Raw genomic sequence first — 23,652 nt, forward strand, 5'->3', positions numbered from 1 at the left:
ATCCACCGCCTCCAACCTCATAGTCCCACAACCCCGTACCGCCCGTTTCTACCTCCTGCCCAAAATCCACAAACCTGACTGTCCCGGCCGACCCATTGTCTCAGCCTGCTCCTGCCCCACCGAACTCATCTCTGCATACCTCGACACGGTCCTGTCCCCCTTAGTCCAAGAACTCCCCATCTACGTTCGGGACACCACCCATGCCCTCCACCTCCTCCATGATTTTCGCTCCTCCATCGCCAGACCATAGCAACACGACGGCTGGAGGAAGAGCACCTCACCTTCCGCCTGGGAACCCTCCAGATTTCTCCAGATTTCTCATTTCCCCTCCCTCCACCTTGTCTCAGTCAAATCCCTCGAACTCAGTACCGCCTTCCTAACCTGCAATCTTCTTCCTGACCTCTCCGCCCCCACCCCAGTCTGACCTATCATCCTCACCTTGACCTCTTTCCACCTATCGCATTTCCGATGCCCCTCCCCCAAGTCCCTCCTCCCTACCTTTTATCTTAGCCTGCTGGACACACTTTCCTCATTCCTGAAGAAGGGCTTATGCCCGAAACGTCGATTCTCCTGTTCCCTGGATGCTGCCTGACCTGCTGCGCTTTTCCAGGTACATATTTTCAGCTCTGATCTCCAGCACCTGCAGACCTCACTTTCTCTTCAAATTTTGAGGCACGCAAGGAGCAGTTCAACACTGAATTCAAATGACTCCACTGAGTTTAGGTTGTTAACAACCTAACAGGCAGTAACTTTACAGTTATTACTGATCGGCAAATAGCAATTGATATCAGATCAATTGTTGATTTTAAACCAGAGATTTATTGTTTTGGTTAACTAAAGATACCCTGAGATATGGGGCAAAGGCAAATATATAAAATAAGGTTGCAGAGCAGTGATCTCATTTAGTGATAAAATAGGCTTGGAGGTGCTCTTGTGGTGCAAAGCTGGTGTCTCTACTCTGGACCAGGAGGCAATAGTTCGAGACAAGCACCTGCTCTAGAGGTGTGCCAAAACATGTCCAAACAAGAGAAAAATAATAGGCTTCAACAGCAAAATAACCTACTCTTGTTGTTATATTTTTTTGGGGAGACAAAGAGAGAAAATTGGAATTTTACACTGATTCACTGGAATTGGATGCTCGGTGGTCCTCAACATCCTCTCTGGTAAAGTGGGTACTACTGACAAAAAAATCTTAATTTCCATCTTATTCTGCACTTCTGAAGGTTCTGTCAGTTTTAATGGTGTAATGAAGTCTACATTGATAGTTTCCTTGTCATCATGCTCCATATTTTCCAGGGCCCTCTAACTAAATATGTCTGTTTAGGAGAACGTTGGAAGAGGGAAAGCTGTGCAGAGGAACTATAAATAAATGAACAGCAGGGTCCTCAATTTTATGTGGATTGTACGTAAAAAGATAACATTTTGTCCAAAGATCAGGGTGCCTATTTATAGATTAAAAACTAAATAAGGACTTTGAGTCCAAATTAAGACTTTAACCCCTTGGCATGTATCTGTTGCAAACGTAACTCTTTATATTTCACTCTTATTTTGTTACTTACTTTGGTCCCAGGTTGACTCGCAGAAATAGGGACAGCTGTTGAAGCTTTCAAAGGTGTCTTTTAAGAAAGAAATTAAAATTTCAATTCTTGCTTTAATTTGGCTTCATTTTGTTTGACCATACCAATTATCCTGATCATCTTCAACCACTACGTTTGCATGATAATATGTGATTTTATATCATTTGTAACCATAAATCATGAAATCCAGCAGACAAACAGGAAATATTAAGAACTTTGCCAAATAGAAAAGAGAGTAATCACTTTACTCTGAAGGGAAGGGATTTGCTGCACTCTGCAGTAATCTGTAAACTAGTGTACCTTAAGAGTTTAGCTTTGTTTGTATTTAGCCTCAGTATTCAGATGGAACGGGTAGTACTATTTATTATTCTACAAGTACATAGTGATGAAGATTTCTGTTCAATACATAATAGAACTTACAAAGACCATATCGCTTTAAAGCCCCAATTATCAAATACTTGCTTTTAGATTTTCAGCAGGAATAAACCTTCCAAAATAAAATCTAATGAATTTGTCAAACTAATTTTCCTTTTTATAAAGCCATGTTGGCATTGTCTGCTCATCTTACAGCATTGTTAAGACTGAAAGCAGATTCCAACACGTTCCCAGTCACTTATGTCAGGCTAACAGGTCAGTAGTTCTTGTGTTCCCATTCCCTTCTGTTTTGGGAGGTGTATCACATTTGCCAACTTCCAATCCACTGGAACTGTTCCAGAATCTATGGAATTTTGGAAAATCAAAACCAGTATTCATTATCTTTGCGGCTTTCTCTTTTACAACTCGGATGTATGCCAATGTACAGCAGGATTTGTCAGATTTTAGTCCCTTTAATGTTTCCAGTGTTGTTTCTTGCTGATGGTGATCTGCTCAATTGCCTCACTCTTTCCAGCATATGGGTGACACTGTAATATTGGTATGCAACTTCAGCCTTCTGCTGTGAAGGCAGACATAAAATGCCATTTTCTGACAGCCTATAAGAATACCACTTCTCTCTACTTCCACTGCACTAATATTTACTTTAGCTACTATCTTCTTTTTCATACATTTAGCATCCATTTTTACATTTCTGGTTCTCGTATTCAATCTTTTCACCTTTTTAATCATCTTTTTGGTGACCATTTGCTGTTCTCTAAAATGCTCCCAATCCAAAGACTCCTACTATCCTTTACAGCCTTTCAGGATGAGTCCTTTAATATAATTCTATATATCACCTCCTAGAGAGTCATGAACGGAACTTTCTTGCTGAGTGTTTGCTTTTCAATACAATGCATTTTTCAACATTGCAATTTGTTTTTGTAAATGTTTCCCACTGTTTATTTAAGGCCACTGATTTTAGTGTACTTAATTAACAAAGCAAACTCTTCCTTTATATCTCTAATTATTCTGTCAAAGTGTAAGATTCTTGCTTGTCATTAAAGTACTGTATGTCATATTGGGGGTCACATGACGAGTTATGGGATGCAGAGTAAAATATCGGGCTTGGCGGAGAATAATGCAGGACAGATAGAGAAGTGGAATCTGAGGAATTGAAAAGGGCATTCTCAGATCTTGGTATTATTATTAGAGGTGAAGGGTTAAGACAATAGAGCTCCCAGCAGTCTAAGGGAGATGAGTGTTTGACACTCAATTGTATTGTTGCAGGCGGTTGCTGGGCTAGTGCTAGTCAAACTGATTATCGATAACACATACCATGGTTAGAATTGATAAGCGATTAGATATTGCAACAACTACTACGATTGTGCCAAGCAGCCAGGAACAATAAGGGCTGAATTTTCCCAGTCCCATCATTACTGAATAACTGAAAAACTGAATAAGGACTTTGAGACCAAATTAAGAATTTAACCCTTTGACATGTGTCTGTTGCAAACGTAATTCTTTACATTTCACTCTTATTTTGTCACTTACTTTGGTCCCAGGTTGACTCGCAGAAACTGGGGCAGCTGTCGAAGCTTTCAAAGGTGTCTTTTAAGAAAGAAATTAAAATTTCAATGCTTGCTTTAATTTGGCTTAATTATGTTTGACCATACCAATTATCCTGATCATCTTCTACCACTACTTTTGTATGATAACATGTGATTTTACATCATTTATAATCATAAATCATGACATCCAGCAGACAAACAGGAAACGTTAAGAACTTTGTCAAATGGAAAAGACAGTAATCACTTTACTTTGAAGGGAAAGGGTTTGTTGTACTCTGCCGTGTGGGTAGTAGTATTTATTATTCTACAAGTACATAGTGATGAACATTTCTGTTCAATACATAATAGAACTTCCAAAGACAAGTATCAAATACTTGCTTTTAGATTTTCTGCTGGAATAAACCTTCCAAAAAAAATCTAATTAATTTGTCAAACAAGTTTTCCTTTGTCACTTACCTGGGTCCCAGTTTCACTCGGAGAAACTGGGCCAGCTTGTGAAGATTTTGAAGATGCCTTTTGAAATTTCAATTATTCTTTTAACTTAACTTAATTATGTCTGGCCATACCAACGGTGGCTCATAGCACTAGGGACCTGAGTTTGATTCCAGCCTTGGGCAACTGTCTGTGTGGAGTTTGCATGTTCTCTCTGTGTCTGCGTGAGTTTCCTCAGAGTGCTCCAGTTTCCTCCCACAATTCAAAAATGTGCAGGTTAGATGAACTGGCCATGCTAAATTGCCCATAGTGTTCAGGGCTGTGTAGGTTAGTACATTAGTCAGAGGTAAATGTAGAGTACTAGGGGAATGGGTTTGGGGGAATTAATCTTCGGGGGGCCAATGTGGACTTGTTGGGCCAAATGGCCTGTTTCCACACTGTAGGGATTCTATGACTCTATAATTATCCAGATTGTCTTCCACCATTACTTTTGCACAACAATACGTGATTTGATATCATTTGTAAACATACATCTGCAATTCAGCACATAGAGTCATGGAGATGTACAGCACAGAAACAGACCCTACAGTCTCACTCATCCATCCTGACCATCCTGGCCTAAATGCATCTAGTCCCATTTGCCAGTATTTGGCTATATTGCTTTAAACCCGCCCTATTCATATACCCATCCAGACCGTGATTATTTGTTGTCTGATGTGCAACTTCTGGTAATTTACTAACAATACTAGCTGTATGAATCTATGTGGTGGCTGTAAACAATTAATTTTTGGATTCAGATTTCGGAAGACAATATGGGTGGTAACGAACTGAGGGATTATGCAAAATAAAAGCCAGAAAGTCCTGGAAAAGCACTGCAGAAAACATTCAGTTTCAGCTTTTAGGTTTGTAGGCCACCCAGTAACTTAATTCTGGTGACAGTGGGATTCAGGTAAACCAGCCCCATCCCAATTAAATGCCCTTACTCCCTGTCAGATTGCTCTCTGAGGAGAGCAAAGAAGATAGACATAATGGACCTGAAATGTTCACTCTGTTTCTCTCAGCTGATCTTTATCAACATGTTCTGTTTATATTTTTATTACTGTATCCACAGTATTGTGTTTTTATCTGAGGGAATGAGTGTCCTGATTGGAGGGTATCAATCTGAAAAAGGACAAATTAATATATTTTGTTGATTATACAGAACAAAAAAATCCCATCTACATAATTAAATTATTAAGGTTGGCATTTAGTGATATCGGATGTATAAGAGGTTTGTGCAACACCAATCACCAACTATCGGTATCAACAACCAAATGGATTACAAAACCAACACCAGGAAACATGCCTACAGAATTCCCAACCTCCAGCTACAGTGTCTAACAGTGTAAGATTGTTCAGTACCTCTTTTTGCACAGACAATGGAGCTGCCGAGTGAGAGGTCGGAGCTGAGCATTTTGAAATTGGAGCTGGAGAACTGCGTACAAAGTCTGTGGACAGTGACTCCAGGACATCATCATCTGTCATTCTCTGCAATGACAATACAACAAATGCAATTCAAGTGCCTCAAAGTTGTTCATGAACACACATACAAAGGCCTCATACCCTCAATACTGAAGCACAAACTAAGAAACATCTGTATAATCCCACTATCTTCCCTTCTTGGCCTTTAGGTTCTTATGTGTCAGTCTTACCCATTATACAAATGGGGAGGTAACCTCTGTCATGTCCACATGTGGAACATGCAAGGGAAAATTGCAGATAGTCTCTCACAGGACAATGTGGTTGACTCCAACTACCCTCTGTTATTAACCCGCTGAAAAGGGTTCAAGAAAGATTTACCAGGATGTTGCTGGGAATGGAGGATTTGAGTTATAAACAGAGGCTGGATAGGCTGCGACCATTTTTTTACTGGAGTGTAGGAGATTGACGAGTGACCTTATAGAGGTTTGTAAAATCATGAGGGGCACAGAAAAGGTGAACAGCAAAGATCTTTTCCCTAGGGTGGGAGAGTTCAAAACTAGGGCATCATATTTTGAAGGTGAGAGGAAGAAGTTTTAAAAAAGACTTGAAGGGCAACTTTTTTTTGTCCACAGAGAGGTTTGTAGGTGGAATGAACTGCCAGAGAGGGACAGATGGATGGTAGAGGAAGGGGAACATCAGATAGTCAGGAGAGTGATGTAAGAGTCAGTGGACCAGAATTTAAATGGTCTAATATTTCCTGGGTAACTCTGCAGCTAAGTCACGTAGATCTGCCCCAGATCATTCTCCAAGGAAGAGGGGAATTGCCTGTTCAAAATTGAATCTTCCCAGTAATTTCCAAAAGGATCTATATGTCAGGACGTCTAGCAGTTTGTAGCTCCCAATATTCTTCTTCCATCATACATCCAATTTCCAACAATAATCCGGAGACTGGAAAATTGGACTCTACCGTCAATACCTTATCTTACTTTTGTACAGTTGGACTTACCAGATGCCAAATTCTTTAGAAAGAATGCAGTTTAACCAGCAAACTCAAGATCTGGAAACCTGAACTTGCAAAACCTATTAACCCCTGTAAATTTTCATTTTCCTTCCACTTGGGCACTTAACAAAATACATGGAAAATGTTCTGGACTGGATTAGTGCCAAGTGGAATGAATTTCAATGAGTCACATTTCTTCTTCTCAGTTTGAAGATTTGTTATGTTACAAGTACATTTATCTGTCCCTCATCATCCTCCCTAAAACCAGTAACGGCCTCTAATTGTGGGTAAACTGGGATATAAGTTGGGACATAAACTAGGATATGAGAAAGTAAGATTCTGTACTAGGTACCTTGCTACCTAACATGGCACAGTGAGTGGTGACTTCTAAACCTTTCACCGTACTCATGTGAGTACATGTGACAATATCACTGCTGATTCTAAGCCTGGTAGAGTAAAATGGCATCTTCTAAAGGACATCCACCATTGCGTTTGATATAATTAGGGGAAAATGGTATCAACATGGAACTGTTTCCTAAGAGTCATATTGTAGAGAACGAAGAAGAAAATAATATCTCAACATACCTTGTCTGTTTCTTTTGGGGGTTTTGCTCCTGGACCAGCAGATGATGAAGCCACTTTACCTTTATCCTGTTTTAAGAAACAAACCTCATCACTTTTTGGGCATCAAAAGTACTTAGGATGAAGAGCAGCTAAGGAAGCAGTCTTATAAATGTTGTAAAATAGTTCAGCATTCCAGACTGCATTGATCCAGGGCGCTACTCAATTAGTCAATAGTTCAAAGTGCAAAAGCATTAAGTCACAATAGTGATAAAAATATCCACTAATGATTTTGGATTCAGTCATCAGACTTTGCTGGTAAAGTAAAATGTATCCCTCAAAAAGTAAAAGTACAATCCGGAAAGGCTGCAAAATCTGTGAAAGTCAGCAGGAAGAGCAAAGTGGCAGTGGGAACTGAAAGATGTTCAGAAGCCCTCCAGGGAGCAACAGTAAAGTCCAGCTAGCAGTGTCAGAAAGAGTCAGGTCAGAATCCAAAGGATTAAAAGCTCTAGAGTTAGGCAAATAGCCACAAAGAAAGAAAGAAAGAACAGGCCAGGAAAAACGACAATTATCACAGGGCAGCGTCACAGATCTCATTCACAGATATCTTAAATGGTGAACTTTGATGGAGTCTTTTCAGATTGGGCAGGAGAATGAGAAGGGGAGGTCTGATTTAGCGGAAGAACCACAGTGAGTACAGCAGAAGATGAACATCTACTTAATGGCAGTAGAGTTCCAGGGAAAGGAAAACATGTTAGAGCAAAATTTATTCTAAAAATGAAGGAAATATACTTCACAGCTGACACCACTGGAGGAGACCACCAAGGATATACCAGAAAGGCAGAAACATAGTTACCCACAAGTTACAGAGAAACATTCAGACTGTGACCATTGCAGGGGCTTTTTCTGTGTTGTCTGTGGTAAGCCACCTTCAACTTGAAGAAAACCAGTTTGGCAGCATTTACTGTAAACGGTGATATTCAACTGATAAGTCAGAGACCCTTTGTAAGTGAACCAGCTACCCTGTGCCTCTTGAAAACTGGTGGATGCATCCGGAGAAGAATGACTAAGAAGCAGCACCCTGACCAGCTCAAGAATCATAAGGATTAGATTAGATTACATTACAGTGTGGAAACAGGCCCTTCGGCCCAACAAGTCCACACCGACGGCTGAAGCGCAACTCACCCATACCCCTACATTTACCCCTTACCTAACACTGCGGGCAATTTAGCATGGCCAATTCAGTTTACCTGCACATCTTTGGATTGTGGGAGGAAACCGGAGCACCCGGAGGAAACCCACGCAGACACGGGGAGAATGTGCAAACTCCACACAGTCAGTCGCCTGAGGCGGGAATTGAACCCAGGTCTCTGGCGCTGTGAGGCAGCAATGCTAACCACTGTGCCACCGTGCCGCCCACAAATTATTTCTATAATCCTTTTAAACAAGAACCAGTGAACTGTTTTCTCAGTTTTTATTTCCTGTCTGCCTCTGTCTATATGTGTAAAGGGAAGTTTGTAAGGTAATTAGAGTTTTAATTTTCAGATATATATGCTGATGATCCACAATTGTTTATCTGCAGCTCGAGTTTAGAAAGTCTTGTATATAAAAAAGTAGTTTTTTTTAACAGAAATCTGGTCTGTGCTTTCTATCAACCTGGGTCTGGAAAAGAAGTAAAGTTGTCGAATCTTTATGTACTTTTTAAGACCTTTGACTTTTTATGATGACTCCAGGAATAGCAGGGTTTGATTTCCAGTGCACTATCCCAGTGATTAGTTACAGAACTGAAACACTTCCCTGCTGCAAATTACTCAAGATGCCAATTAAACAAGTAATTTCATATTAACATTGACAATCTCAGGAACTCCCAAAGGACTGTAAACTCTATACTCCTTTATCTTCCACTCATACTGTACCTGTGTGTATGTCTGCTTGAGGTTGCATCTTTATTATTTTTCTTTGGATTAGCAGATAATAAATTGATCATCCGATCAATCAAAATGTTGTAATTGACTTCATGCTGATACATTACATAATTACATTGGATGACTACATTTTTAATAGACAGAGATTTAGCTTTGTGCTAGAAAAGAACTTTAAACATTTGTTATGGCAAAACTGAAAAATTGAAAAGAGGGGCTTGTTTTGACCCTCTCAACCTGATTGGAACAATATAGTTTGAAAATGTAAAGATTATTGAAACAATTTTTGACTTGGCTCAAATTGATGACAGGCCAAACCTTTGGATCAGGTTGTTCTTTAAATCTGTAATCAGGGGGTATGGATTCTTCCGTTTCTCCCACTCGCTCAGCTTTCTTCTTCTTAGCATCTGCTTCCTGAAAATATGAGAAAAAAAATTACTCAACGAAAATGTTCATGTAATTATTAAGATTCAATATCCACTTATAAGGTAGAACGATATCCTTAGTTTAATTACGTTAAAAATCACACAACATCAGGTTATAGTCCAACAGGTTTATTTGGAAGCATTAACTTTCGGAATGCTGCTCCTTCTTCAGGTGATTCATCTGATGAAGGAGCAGCGCTCTGAAAGCTAGTGTGCTTCCAATTAAACCTGTTGGACACTAACCTGGTGATGTGTGATTTTTAACTTTATACACCCCAGTCCAACATCGGCATCTCCGAATCATTAGTTTAATGAGTTCAGTGAAGAATGTCCTTTGGGGAAGGAGATTGCCATCCTTACCTGGTCTGGCCTACATGCGATTCCAGACCCACAGCATCATGTCTGGTTAATTGCTCGCCCATAATTGTTAAGCAAGCCACTCGGTTCATGGGCAATTAGTGATGGCCAACAAATGCTGGCCTTGCCAGCAACACCCACATCTTGAGAAATAATTAAACAATTAGGATATTCAAGGCTCTGCAAAAGCAGCTTGTAAAAAAAATGAGCTGTTCACAGTGCCATGCTCTAAAATCTCTCCCCAAGTCCTACTGCCTCTCTAATTCTATTTCCTCCTTTAAAACACTGAACAACATATATCGCTTTATTTGTGCTGTTAGTCACTTGTCCTAATACCTCCTCATATGGCTTGCTTTTAAACTGTTCTTGAAGTAAAAGAACTGTGAGAAACCTTAGGATGTTTTCCTTCATTGCTGTGCCATATAAATGCAAACTGTTGTTGTGGCACTTGGTAACAGACATTGTCACCAATAGTGACTAATTCCATACATCCTAATTTTTATGAGTTTCACAAACCAATGGATCTATGTGTAATGCAATAACAGGAATATAATTAAAGTTAAAAAAAACTATCAGGAGATAAATTCCATTTGTACCTTTACTTCGGGGCCAGTATATTTTGGGCCTGAATCATCTGGTGCTTCTGATGGAAGTGTTCCTGCGAGCAGATCAAATGGGTCTTCACCCTTTAAAAGTAAAAGATATTTCCTATTTGTAACAAAGCTCAATGAAAACATTTCATCACAATGATGAAACATGTTACTGGAAACAACCCAAGAAACCAGGGCTCACACTTAACTGACAATTTCCTGACTTCCTTGTCCTGAAGGAGAGTTGTGTCAGAGGCAGATGCATTTTCTGCTCCCCTCAGGAGGAAGTGTGTGTGGCCTTCCTCAATAACCTCTGACCTGTCTTTCATTTAACAGCGAGTGATTGAGGCTCAAGCAACCTGTTCACCCTTTGGCTGTCTTTTTGTGGCAATGGCAATGTGTAAGTAGGAATCTGTTTTCAAGAACTCTACCCATTATTGAGAAAGCCCCTCCCCCACAATGACATCCTCCCCTTACTTCTAACCTCTCTCATTCCATCCAACTCTCATCCACTGAGCTGCGCTTTGTCAGGCAGGCTCTGTCAATGCTTAACAAGCACAGTCTGTCCTCCATAACCTTCTCTTCTTTGGGTTCTGGCTGCAGTCCCAGCAATGGCCACTGGTCACATGGGTGCTGCTGGGGTAAATGAATTATGAGCCAAACAATTAATCAATGGCTCACTATGGTGGATTCTTCTATTCAGATTGACACAGTGGTTCTCGCCCTGAGCCAATTAACACCCCATTGAGAATAGAACAGAGGCGAGGCAACTGAGTTTGTAACGCATGGGCTTGCAGACTGTTTCTTAGTCAGAGGTAACAGAGAGAAAATGGTGCTGTGTGAAATCCCCATTTCCCTTCATTTCTACAGACCAGCCTGCCTCATAAAAGTTTCCAGGTTTCTGCTTAAAATGCCAAATTCTGTCTATATTGGCCAGTGCATTGACTATAGGAGTTGGAAGGTCATGTTGTGCGTGTAGAGGATATTGGATAGGTTGCTTTTAGAATACTGTGTTCAGTTCTGGTCTCCCTGCCATAGGAAGGGATGTTGTGAAACTTGAGAGATGGTGCAAAATGATTGACAAGAATGTCGCTGGGACTGAAAGGTTTGAGCTATTGGGAGAGCCTGAATAGGCAGGGGCTATTTTCCTTCGAGCATTGGAGGCTGAGAGGTAAGCTTATAGAGTTTTATAAAATCATGAGGGGCATGGATAAGGTGAATAATTACAGTCTTTTTCCCAGGGTAGGGGAGTCCAAAACTAGAGGGCATAGGTTTAAGGTGAGAGGGGAAAGATATAAAAGAGACTTAAGAGGCAACTTTTTCACGCAAAGGGTGATGTGTGCATGGAATGAATTGCCAGATGACATGGTGGAGTCAGGTACAATTAAAAAGCATTCTGAATGTGTACATGAATAGGAAGGGTTTAGAAGGATATGGGAAAAATGCTGGCAAGTGGAACTAGATTAATTTAGCATTTCAGCATAGGCAAGTTGGACCAAAAAGTATGCTTCTATGCTGTACAATGCGATGTCTCTAACCGCACCACCCTCCCAGCTCCCAACCCCCATCACCACTACCACACTCAGTCCTGCTGCATATAAAATAGTGATGGAGTGCATGAGGCACTTCACATTGGCTACATTTACCACTTTTCCCAAGAAATTGTCAGTTTAGTGTGCAAATTAGGATAATCATGGCTTTAGTTTCTACAACCACTGGTTCGTATGATTGAAATTTGCTTTCTGAATTAGTTTGCTGGTACACGTGGGGAAACAAGGTGTAGATGAAAATCGAAAAGTTGTGATGGAAGCATTTTACACTATAAATCTGCTCGACTGTGATGGGGTTACCTTAAGAAAGTGGCAACACAGATGGCCAAGGAGATTAAAAAGGTACATGGCATACTTGTACAAGGAATACAAGAATTGGCAAACCATGTTGCAGCTGTATAAAACCCTTGTTAAGCCGCATTTGGAATACTGTGTGCAGTTTTGGTCACTACACTACCAGAAGGACTTGGAAGTTTTGGAGAGAGTGCAGAGAAGATTCACCAGGATGTTACCTGGTCTTGAGGGAACTGGCTATGAAGAAAGGTTAAAAAGACTAGACTGTTTTCACTGGAAAGACGGCGGCTGAGAGGAAACCTGATAGAGGCCTTACAAAATTATGAGAGGCATAGCTAAGGTGGATAGTCAGAGGCTGTTTCCCAGGGTTGAAGTTTCAATTACAAGAGGGCACAGGTTCAAGGTGAGAGGGGGAAAGTTTAAGGGAGATGTGTGAGGGACGTTTTTCACGCAGAGAGTGTTAGGAGCCTGGAATGCATTGCTTGAAGAGGTGGTGGAAGCAGTCATTTTGGCAACACTTAAGAAGCATCTGGATCGTTACAGGAATAGGAATGGAATAGAGGGCTACGGACCCAATAAGGGCAGAAGGTTTATCTTTAAGTTTAGTTAAGACATAATGATCGACACAGGCTTTGAGGGCGAAGGGCCTGTACATTTGTTCTTTTAAAAGGAGTTTGGGAACATGACAGGGGTGGATTAGGCTATTAGAGTTAAGAACTGTTCTGTGATTATAGCAGAAAGGTTTCCAAAATGGATCTGTTTGTATCATTCCTCTGCTGCCTATGTTTGTTACCAGTAATTTCACATTTTACTCTGTTTTCACTTACCTTTGCATCACTTTTAGCCGCAGATACTGTGGCAGCTGTGGAAGCTTTCAGAGGTGCCTTTGTCAGAAAAAGAACATAATAATGATATTTTTCCATTTTGATTGTTTTTACTATATAACATTTAATAACTTCAGATTTGCAGAATCATTTGTACCACCATTATTAAAATCTTAAATGCAATGTACAGAGTCACATGAGGCATCTGACCTGCCAAATGGTAGTCTTGGACATTGCTGAGAGTAAACATTCCTGAGTAGTGAAGTGAATAGAATCTCCAAATATGTAGAAATGCATTTTTCGTATGTTGTTACTACTCACATGATTGGTGATGTAGGAGGCTGACAGAACATAAAAGTCCCAACAGCAGTGGGGGAGATGTGTGTGTTTCATCCAGCTGCAATAGTCCAATGCTACTCAAGAAAATTCCCTATTCTGCTTTTTTAGAACTGGAAGGTGGAAATAGAAAAGTCTGGCTATTACATTGCAGTTTTCATAACAACAGAATGGCCAAAAATGCTCTACAGTGGATGGAGAATTTTGAAGTGCAGTCCTTTTTGTAATTGAGAAAACACAGCACATAATTTATTCAAACAATCATCTTTGTGAAAATGGAGAAAGTGAGGAGTGCAGATGCTGGAGATCAGAGTCAAAACGTGTGGCACTGGAAAAGCACAGCCAGTCAGGCAGCATCCGAGGAGCAGGAGGATCGACGTTTTGATTCCTGATGAAGAGTTTATGGTCGAAATGTTGACTTTCCTGCTCCTAGTTTGTTGCCTGACTGACTGCGCTTTTCCAGCACCACACTTTTAGATCTCTGTGACAATGCCTTTTTCTGATGTTGATTTAGAGATTAATATTGGCCAACATGCTGCTCGTCTTCAAAACAGTGCTGTAGAATCTTTGTACCCATCTCACAGGCAAATGTGTACTTACTATCAACTCAATCAAATGGTGGTACCCCAGATACAGTAGCACTCCCTTAGTTGTACACTGAAGTATCAGCCTCAATTTTTTACTTGAGGTTCAGGTTCTGAAGTGGGACTTGAAACTGCAACTTTCTAGTTTTACCATCTGTTTTACCAACTAAGAGCCAGTTAACAAGCTCTGCATAATTGTTGTGATCGTATTCTATGGTCCTGCCCGATTAGTTAGCTGATGAAGGACCAGCTCTCTGAAAGCTTGTACTTCCAAATAAACCTGTTGGACTCTAATCTGGTGTTGTGTGATTTTTGACTGTGTTCAGGACATTTAGAGGAAAGGTATCAATGTTGCCATTTGCTCCCTGCTGTGCAGCTTGCTCTGATGAGCTTATATGAATTTCCGTGGAGGCTATTCCCATTGACCCCAGAGATTTCAGAGAAGAGAAAATGGTATGAAATAGTGACCAGGAGAAATGTCTGTCCAGATCAGAAGAAAAAAATATGAAAACAAATTATTTTCTTGCAATGATTATATTGTTTTGTGTGGCATAAAGTCAAAGGAAATAAAAGTTGTGAATGGTGTAAAATAGATTTTCAGTTCCTTACCATCTGTTTTGCAGTTTCACATAAAGTCAAGACCTATTCCATTGGTTTCCAAATTGGTCCATTGACCATTTTTATTAAAGTCACAGGGTGGGTTTTACATATTCCAGTGGAGGGAGGGACTTGTTCCCATCAATCCCCAATTTTCCCCTATATTATGTTTGGTGGAGAATGTGTCAGGCAGTCCACACACACTAAGGCCTATTGAGTGGTCGCATGATTAATGGCCAACATACATCACTCTGCCTCTGACACTTTTACCTGCAATAGAGAAAGGCAGAGGCAAGACGAGTAACCCAACAGCTCTCAGTGTGTAAGTTACTGTCAGGCAAGAAAAGGGAGTACCTCCTTTAGGGGATGTTCTGTGCCCATTTGGCACACCAGCGCCAAGTCAAAACCCTCATTAAACCATCTCCACAATGGCCTCTAGACTATGGACCCCACTCTCTTATCCTCAATACTAGGGGTTTTTTTAACCAGACCTGCCTAAAGTACTTGACATACCTCTGAGTCTGGGTTTAATGACTCCTTCTGCTTAGGCACTGGCTCTAGTATCAGTAGCAACAATCACTCAGTCCTGGTGCTGCTGGAAATACAGATCCAGCAGTCAATCAGGTTGACTGGCAGCTCTCTGTGGCAGGGTTTCTTCCCAAATGGGGCACTCTGAAATTATTAAGACTGTTCCCTATGTATTAAAGCAGCAGGCCAGCCTGATTCTGACTTGGTGGACTCACAACCAATTTGACACTGTGGCCCTAGAAGATCAAATAGGTCAAATGATGAAAAAGCTTGACTTTATCCAGCTTACAGGAGGAGAAGCTATTAAAGATGTGGAGAGCTTTATGGCAAGGATTTCAGATTTTAAGGTTTATGCACTTAACAGCATAGCCACCAATGGTGGAATGATTACAAATGGGAATGTGCAGGAGAGCAAAAATGAAGAATTGCAAAGATCTTGGAGGGCTGAAGGTCTGGAAGAAGTGGGATACATAGAGAGGGTGAAGCCATGTCGAGATTCAAAAACAAGGATGAAAAGTTTAAAGTTAAAGGCAATATCGGGTTGGAAGTCAATTTAAGTTGAAAAATGTGTTGCTGGAAAAGCGCAGCAGGTCAGGCAGCATCCAAGGAGCAGGAGAATCAACGTTTCGGGCCTGAAACGTCGATTTTCCTGCTCCTTGGATGCTGCCTGACCTGCTGCGCTTTTCTAGCAACACATTTTTCAGCTCTGATCTCCAGCATCTGCAGTCCTCACTTTCTCCTAGTCAATTTAAGTTAACAAGCACAGGGATGGCATGTGAATGGGACTTTGTGTGAATCAGAAAATGGCCAAGGGAGGTTCAGAAAAGCAAATTTTTCATGGAGAGTCAACTATGGGAGGCTGACTGAAAGCCAGGAGAATGATGGAACTGATCCCTATGGAACAGAGTTGTGGTTCAGACTGAAGGCAATGACCTTATGCGATCAGCTTTGAGCTAGAGGATATGTTTGTGGACCCAATACTGGTTGTTGGATCACAAGTGTAGCAAAGGAGAGACAATGGAAATGTCTGGTGGTATTCAATGGCAGCAACAGGGATCTCAGCTGGAGAGCTAGCAAGAGGACATGTCATCTCTTTTAGGCAAGGCTTGTAGAATTAATTGCACAACAGTAGCCCTTCCCTCCGAACATGGGCCTGAAGTCTCACCAAGAAGCCAGCCCCTCTGTTGAATGATGTTACCATTCAGGAGGAGTGGCTGTTGTTAGCCAGACATCTACTCCAGGGATAGAGTCATTGGTGGATCCTAGGCTATGGGGAGGTGATGCCAGGAAGGGAATCGTGAGCTTGCTTGGGGCAGGGCAGTGGAGTGAAAGGCCAGGTGGGTGAAGAGGACTTCAGTTTCCACTTTCCTGATGCCATGTCCCTTAATCAGGCACTGAGAGCCTTTGAAAGAGGGACACACCCCCTCAGAACCTGGCAACAATGTCACATGGGATTTGTTTGTTGGTCTTCTCGCATGGCTAGTCCCCATCTGCCATTGAGTGAGTACCAGCAGCAGGAGTCCCCTTATATGGACATCAATTATACACAAGGGCCTCAATTGATCGCAGAGCAGGAAGACCTACCCACCATGGACTTAATTGACGTGGAAAATAAAAACAGAAATTGATGGAAAAGCTCAGCAGCTCTGGCAGCATCTGTGGAGAGAAATCAGAGTTAATGTTTTGCACCCTGTGACCATTCTCTGTGACTTGATACGTTAACTTTAATTTCTCTTCACAGATGCTGCCAGACCTGCTGAGCTTTCCCAGTAATTTCTGTTTCTGATATACCACATCTGCAATTCTTTCAGTTTTTAAATTGGGTAGAGACAGGAGGGTATCCTGTCTAAAGAAATGTCCCCAGCCACCAAACCTGCCACAGAAGTGGGCATTCAGTTCTGCCCATGAACAGAGGTGATGGTTAGTTGTGTATTATCATGGCACACAAGAAATGTGACATTGTGTTTCTCAATTACATGAGCAAGGTGCTGCATATAATTGTGAAATTTTATGGAGCAAAATCTATGGGGAACTCCAGAGTTAACGCATGGAGCTTGGAAGAAAAACCATTGTGAGAGATCCTTGCATAATCTAAGATACATAATGCTTTGTTAAGCAAATGTATTGGGAATATGGGCCAAATGCCGAAGGAGGTAGGCCATGGATCAGCCATGATTTCATTGAATAGCTAAATGGAATCGAAGGGCTGAATGGCCTGTTCCTTTTCCTATGTTCCTATGGCTGTGTCTGAATGGAAGAACAGTGCTGTTCCACACTGTCACACAATGGAGGAGAGCCCTCCACCTGCAGTCTCTAACAGGTCATACCTGCTTCAGTGAAGTTGGTGGAGGTGCTGATTGAGACACTGGAGCTGAACATTTGGAAACTGGAGCTGGAGAGCTTTGGACAAAATCTGCTGACAGAGAATCCAGGACATCACTTTCTGTCATTTTCTGCAACGACAATACCACGTAAACCATCCCAAAATACTTCAAGAACAAAGACACAAAGGCTTCAAATGCCATTATCTGACAAATTTCCTTCATAACATTTAAGTTCTCATAGGTCTGCATTACCTAATGGAAGGTCAGAGAAGCAAAAACTTTAAATTCAATTTCTGGAACACGAAAAGGAAAATGGCTAATTTCTCATATTTCAGCAGGCTGCAGTTAGACCTGCAAATTACATTTCCAGAAAACATTATCACTGGAGTGGAAATCACAAAGAACCAATGTACAAAGATATAGCAAGAATTATTACCAGGACTTCTATACATCTCTAAAGCGGACAAAAAATGAGAAGCCATTTTCCCAACTAAAACTAAATTCATAAGATCCAGAATCTGGAACTTCCATATTTTCAGATTAGGAATAAGCATAGAGTGATGTTTTGAAGAAGTGATGAGGGTGAATTTTCAATTAGGCAAATTTCCTTTTCACATCTCTGACATTCCTTATGTTGTAAGTACTTTATTTTTCTCTTATTTACTTGCTTAACACTATAATGGAGACTGTTCACACGGGCCATTTTTGTTTCTGTGAATGCAGCGTTCTCCAATCTTGAGCAATAATCGGAATATCATTGCTGATGCAGCTCTAACACTGTATGAAGTAATATCCTTTAATAGAGCTCCACCACCATCATTAATATACCAAGATTGTGAATATTACAGTTTACTGTTTGTGGCTGAAAGTATTTCACTGTAAGGAACCAAATACTCTTACAAGAGGACAAAAAAGTTTTACCTTCTCTGTTTCTTTTGATTTTGCACCTGGGCCAGTGGAAGAAGAGGTCACTTTACCTTTACCCTGTTCAAATGACAAAATATTATCAGATTTCTATTTGGGACATCAGAATTATATAGAATTAAAAGCAGATGATAAAGTAACATAAATCTTGGCAAAATACTCCATAGTGCAGCATCATATATGATGTAAGTGTGAGCCTTCTTTGTCTAATAAGTTGAATTGCAAACAATATTTTGCAAGTTTCATCAATGGAGGGTTTAGGCATGCATTGATATTAGCTTAAACTGACAACAATTTCACTTCTGTAATTTTATCAGATTCATTGTAACCATAACATCAGCATTATTTCTTCTTCAATGACAAAAGAAGGACTTGCATAACTCTAGCATATTTCATATGCTCAGAACGTTTCAAGAAGAGATTTACACCTGATTAATGCCTATAGCCCATACTTCCTAAGTTGCAAAGGTGAATATAACAACACAGTGAACTCCCACAAATAGCAATATGACAATGTCCAGACAATCTGTTTTCATGTTGCTGTTGAGGGATAAATTTTGTGGAGATCATGGGGGAGGATTACCTGATTCTTTGAAATGCTTGCTGACATGTCATTTCTGACATACAACCTGTAAGAACATACCAGGTCTCACTTTCACTCTCATTCAGAGGACAGTTTCTCCCTCAATACTGCATTTGTGTCCAGCATTGAGTTTTATCCTCAAGACCCTGGAATATGACTTGCCTCAGATATTCTGACTAAGAGGCATGCGTTCCATTGACTGAACCATAGCCAACACGAAAGCAGAAATTTTGAATTAAGACAATTTTAGACACTCATGTGTACACTAACATGTTTTGAAAATATAAAGATTATTGGCTTGTCTCAAATTGATTGTTTTACTGAACCTTAGGATCAGGTTGTTCCTCGAGTCTGTAATCAGGGGGGATAGATTCTTCAGTTTCTCCTACTCGTTCAGCCTTTTTCTTATCAGCATCTGATTCCTAAAAAATTGACAAATTAAAAAAATCAACACTCACATAAATGTTAAGATACAATATCCAGGCACATGTGAGTTGTGTGTCTATGTGTGTGTATGGTAGACCCTTGGAAAGAGGATAACACTTTTTCTTTACAAAACCTGAATGTGGAATCTTTTAACATGGCAAGATTGTTGCAGTGCAGCTACCACATGGTTCTCACCAAGGAACAGCTCTTACTGCCAGGCTATTTGAAAGGACTTACGCATTGATATTCAGACTGTTTGACTGCATTGTAACACACCCCAAGGTAGGGACAATACTACTTGACCACATACTGCACTGCTGTAAAATAATAACTGGAGTTAAGTGAATAATCAAACATTCAGGAAGTTGTGCAAGCTGCAAAGGCTTTTAATACGTAACAGGGTTGTCTTGGAACTCTGAACCTAAGCCTCTCTACATCTCCCTCAACTTTTGAGAAGCTCCATAAAACATTCACTTTAATGCAGTTTTTGGTCGCCTTCCCCAATATCTCCCAACATTCCTTGTTATCAAATTTTGTTTGATCATTCTACTGTGAAGTTTTGAAAAACATTTTACTACATTAACATGTTCTAATGACGCAAGAGTTGTTGGATTGGGGAAAGGACAGGGCTAACAGAAGCCCAAATTCACATACACAAATGTATAATCGTTTCACAAAGAGACAGACCAGTAAATGATGCGGTTACAGGAATATCACATAACCGCCAAAATATCATGCAAGAAATGTTCTCATACCTTCACTGCAGGACCAGTATATTTTGGAGCGGAATTGTCCGGTGCTTCAGTCGGAAGTGTTCCTGCAAGCAGGTCAAGTGGATCCTTATCCTTTAAAAATAAAAGGGCTTGTTTCAACTGATGCCGAAGTTCTGCAGAAATGTATGAGATCAGTGTAACATATTCCTAGAAACAATCCAAGTCACCATTGTTTTAACTTTACTGAAATGCCCTTCATACCTTATCCTGAAGGAGAACCATAACACTGGGTGTGAGAATTAGGACTTTTGTTTTCACATCACTGATTAATGAACTGACATTTTATTAAGTAATTGCTTTTACACTAATGGAGGGAACTGCGGTGCAGACAAAAATCTGAAACTTGCGAAGATGTTTGTTAGAAAGGGCTGCAAGTAATTTCACAGTGTAGGAGCCGGCTGGATGTAAGATTCTTGTGTATACATATTTGGAACATTATTATTACAAATTGGGGTAATGGAGTTAAGAACAGCTCTCTGATTATTGATGATATCTGAGAAGTGAATGACCTGTGTAGATTTCCTGAATTGGTTTATTTGTGTAATCCCTTTGCTATTATTGGCAGCTACCAGATAGTTCACATTTACTTTTTGTTTTGGCTTACCTTAGCACTACTTTTACTTGCTGAAACTGAGGCAGCTGAAGCAGCTTTCAGAGGTGCCTTTGCAAGAAAGAACATTACAATTGTAATTACAAAGAAAATGCTGGAAATACTCAGCAGGCCTGTCAGAATCTGTGGAGAAAGAAACAGAATTAACACTTAAGGTTGAGGATTTCTAATCAGAATGCTCGACAAAAAGATAGGATTTCAGTTTGATTCCATGGACAGTAAGTGCTAAGGAAAGAAGAGTGCCCGTGAAAGTGAATTCTGCTGGAAACCTGAGAAAACACTAGGAGGGAAACACATGCAACTGAGTTGAATGGAGTAAGAGACAAATGAAAATCCTGTCAGAAAGAACAGCAATACTTCTGAAAGGTGAAAAGTTCTGGAAGAATATTCACTACGAATTTAATTCTAATACAAGAGTAAAGTATTTGGAATGTTAGAAATTAAGAGCAGATAAGGTTGGAAATACAGTTCCTGCAATATCTGTGGAGAGAAAAACACAAAGTTAACTTTTGACTCAGATGATCCTTTATCAGATTCCTCAGTTTCAAATGTTTGTTTTCAACAATCACCTTTTCAGAACCATTTCTTTTGCTATTCTCAATACCTTAAATTAGCTACATACAGGCACATGAGGTGCTCTGGCCTGCAAGAATATTGTGTGGGGAAACAGTCCAAGGTAGTGAATATGGATGGGAATTTCAATATATGGGAATGGTGTTGTCCAGTGTTCCAACTGACTTAATTATTGATGTTTTCTAGTCAACTTCTTCAGAGGAGTTATTATACACTTCCAGATTCAATGGAACTTGAGCCTAGGCCTCCTGGCTCAGGGGTAGGACACTATCATTGAGCCACAAGAACCCTCTGACCTTAATTATAGGGGTGGAATGAGTTGCCAGATATTGCAGCAGCACTTTGGGCTGGGAGTCTCTCATCCAGCTGCATTACCCTTGATGATTGGTTGTTCAATGCTATTTGAGCAAAATCCCAAATTATGATTCACAACCCCTCTAGGATCATAAAGATTGCACTCGTGCCCATGAGCTGTCCCTTCTCCAAAACACAATGGCAGCTGTGGAAGGCACTTAGCCGAGAGGCATTGCTGAGATAATTCTGGACACAGTTGATAAATTGCATCAAACAGTGCAGGGTGGACAGTCAGTCTAAAGTTCTTTAAAATTATAAAATACCTTCAGTGGGCCCTAGATAACTGTATGCTTACTTAACATGGTCAAAAACTGGCAAATGTAACACGTCACTGGCTGGTTATGAGAGGCCACTGGACTAGGTGGGGAAGCAAGTGGTGTCTTCAAAACATTATTGTTTCTATTTCTGTCTTCCTGCTTAGCAGGATCCTTAACCCACCACAGCGACTTCCCTTCACAGGCACAGCAGCTAAACAAAAAGTGAGTAAAGTGGAAGAGAAGGGTTTGGGAGTGGGGTTGGGGAGTGTGTGGTGCAAGGAGAGGACCTGGTTACAATGTGCGTGGGGGATGGGTAAGAGAGGATTTCTTCAGTCTTTTCTCACTAGAAAGAGCTTGGCTGAAACCTTTTCATCTTTATATGATGCTTTATCTACTGAGCTATGCTGCACAAACTTCAAAACATATATGCTAAATGCTTTATTGCTGTTTTGTTTTTGATGGTACCTGGGGTCATATTAATTTTCAAGTGTGAAATGGGGGGTCACACAGAAGAATAATTTCAAATGTAGTGCCCTATAACCTGTGCCAGGGTAGAATCTGGAAGTTGATGGAATGGGGACAATCAAAGGTTATTAGTTGAGATTGTATTCAGCTAGAAAATTAGACAAATATCATCCCACATAGTAAGAAAATGAGGCAGAGAGGAGCGTCTGCAGTTTCTAATGGTTTTACATTGTTACCATACCTGCTGTGAAGGCAGTGGAGGTGCAGAGTGAGAACTTGCGGCTGAGCATTTTGAAATTGGAGCTGGAGGGTTGTGAGCGAAGTCTGCAGACAGGGACTTTATGACATCACTTTCTGTCATGCTCTGTGATTATAAGACATACGTGCAATGAAACCATTTCATGATATTTCAAGAATAAAGGTATAAAGGCTTCAAATTATCTGCAGTGGAGCACAAATGAAAAAATTGCATTGCAGCATGTGTGAAGAACAGTGCAATTTTCTTTCATACACATTAGGCTCTTGCATGCATTGAAAGGAGAGTGAGCTGAAGTCTATCAGGTCTCACTTGTACAACGTACACAGCAGAGTGTGGTGGGCAATATCTCCAAATTCACCCTTCTTCAGGGCTCAGTTACAGTTGTACTTTATGTTTCCACCTGACATTGGACATCATATACTTGCAGTTGAGCATGTGGTGCTGGAAAAGCACAGCAGGTCAGGCAGCATCCAAGGAGCAGAAGAATCGACGGTTTGGGCATAAGTCCATTATCAGGAATTCCTGATGTCAATTCTCCTACTTCTTGGATGCTGCCTGACATGCTGTGCTTTTCCAGCACCACACTCTTGACTCTGATCTCCAGCATCTGCAGTCCTCACTTTCTCCTATCATGTATTTGCACACAGGTTCTTTATATAAACAATTTTTGTGAGTACCTTTCAGGGGTCAAGATCTTTTTCAAAGATCTTGAGATTTCCTTCAGATATGCATTTTGATTTTTGGTGGTTACGTTTTGGATTTCAGCAGTTCAGAGTCAGACAGCACAGGACTACGATGTTGTGGCCATCACGGAAACATGGATAGAAGAGGGACAGGAATGGTTGTTGGAGGTTCCTGGTTACAGATGTTTCAGTAAGATTGGGGGGGGTGGTAAAAAAGGAGGGAGGGTGGCATTGCTAATTAGAAATGGTATAACGGCTGCAGAAAGGCAGTTCGAGGGGGATCTGCCTTTTGAGGTAGTATGAGCTGAAGTCAGAAATAGGAAAGGAGCAGTCACCTTGTTGGCTGTTTACTATAGGCCCCCCAATAGCAGCAGAGATGTGGAGAAACAGATTGGGAAACAGATTTTGGAAAGGTGCAGAAGCCACAGGGTAGTAGTTATGGGTGATTTCAACTTCCCAAA

At 40.7% G+C, this 23,652-nt stretch overlaps 1 protein-coding gene across 6 annotated transcripts in view; it reads right to left on the reverse strand.

Moving 5' to 3' along the window:
* The window catches only part of cast (calpastatin), a 209,275-nt gene that overhangs the window by 40,610 nt on the left and 145,013 nt on the right, over nt 1-23,652 (reverse strand). For 3 of the 6 annotated variants that reach the window (XM_043709700.1, XM_043709715.1, XM_043709739.1), the window contains 13 exons: nt 22,491-22,613; nt 20,595-20,723; nt 19,973-20,062; nt 19,118-19,213; nt 18,206-18,268; nt 17,288-17,413; nt 12,919-12,975; nt 10,254-10,343; nt 9,194-9,289; nt 6,978-7,043; nt 5,333-5,458; nt 3,483-3,539; nt 1,560-1,616 (listed from right to left, as the gene is read on the reverse strand). In XM_043709700.1, the coding sequence (XP_043565635.1) occupies nt 1,560-1,616; nt 3,483-3,539; nt 5,333-5,458; nt 6,978-7,043; nt 9,194-9,289; nt 10,254-10,343; nt 12,919-12,975; nt 17,288-17,413; nt 18,206-18,268; nt 19,118-19,213; nt 19,973-20,062; nt 20,595-20,723; nt 22,491-22,613 (1,176 nt within the window). The remainder of the gene's footprint in view (nt 1-1,559; nt 1,617-3,482; nt 3,540-5,332; nt 5,459-6,977; nt 7,044-9,193; nt 9,290-10,253; nt 10,344-12,918; nt 12,976-17,287; nt 17,414-18,205; nt 18,269-19,117; nt 19,214-19,972; nt 20,063-20,594; nt 20,724-22,490; nt 22,614-23,652) is intronic. The other 3 variants (XM_043709721.1, XM_043709705.1, XM_043709732.1) reach the window with 3 other exon arrangements.

The sequence above is a fragment of the Chiloscyllium plagiosum genome, chromosome 2, assembly GCF_004010195.1.
Source record: "Chiloscyllium plagiosum isolate BGI_BamShark_2017 chromosome 2, ASM401019v2, whole genome shotgun sequence".
NCBI lineage: Eukaryota > Metazoa > Chordata > Chondrichthyes > Orectolobiformes > Hemiscylliidae > Chiloscyllium > Chiloscyllium plagiosum.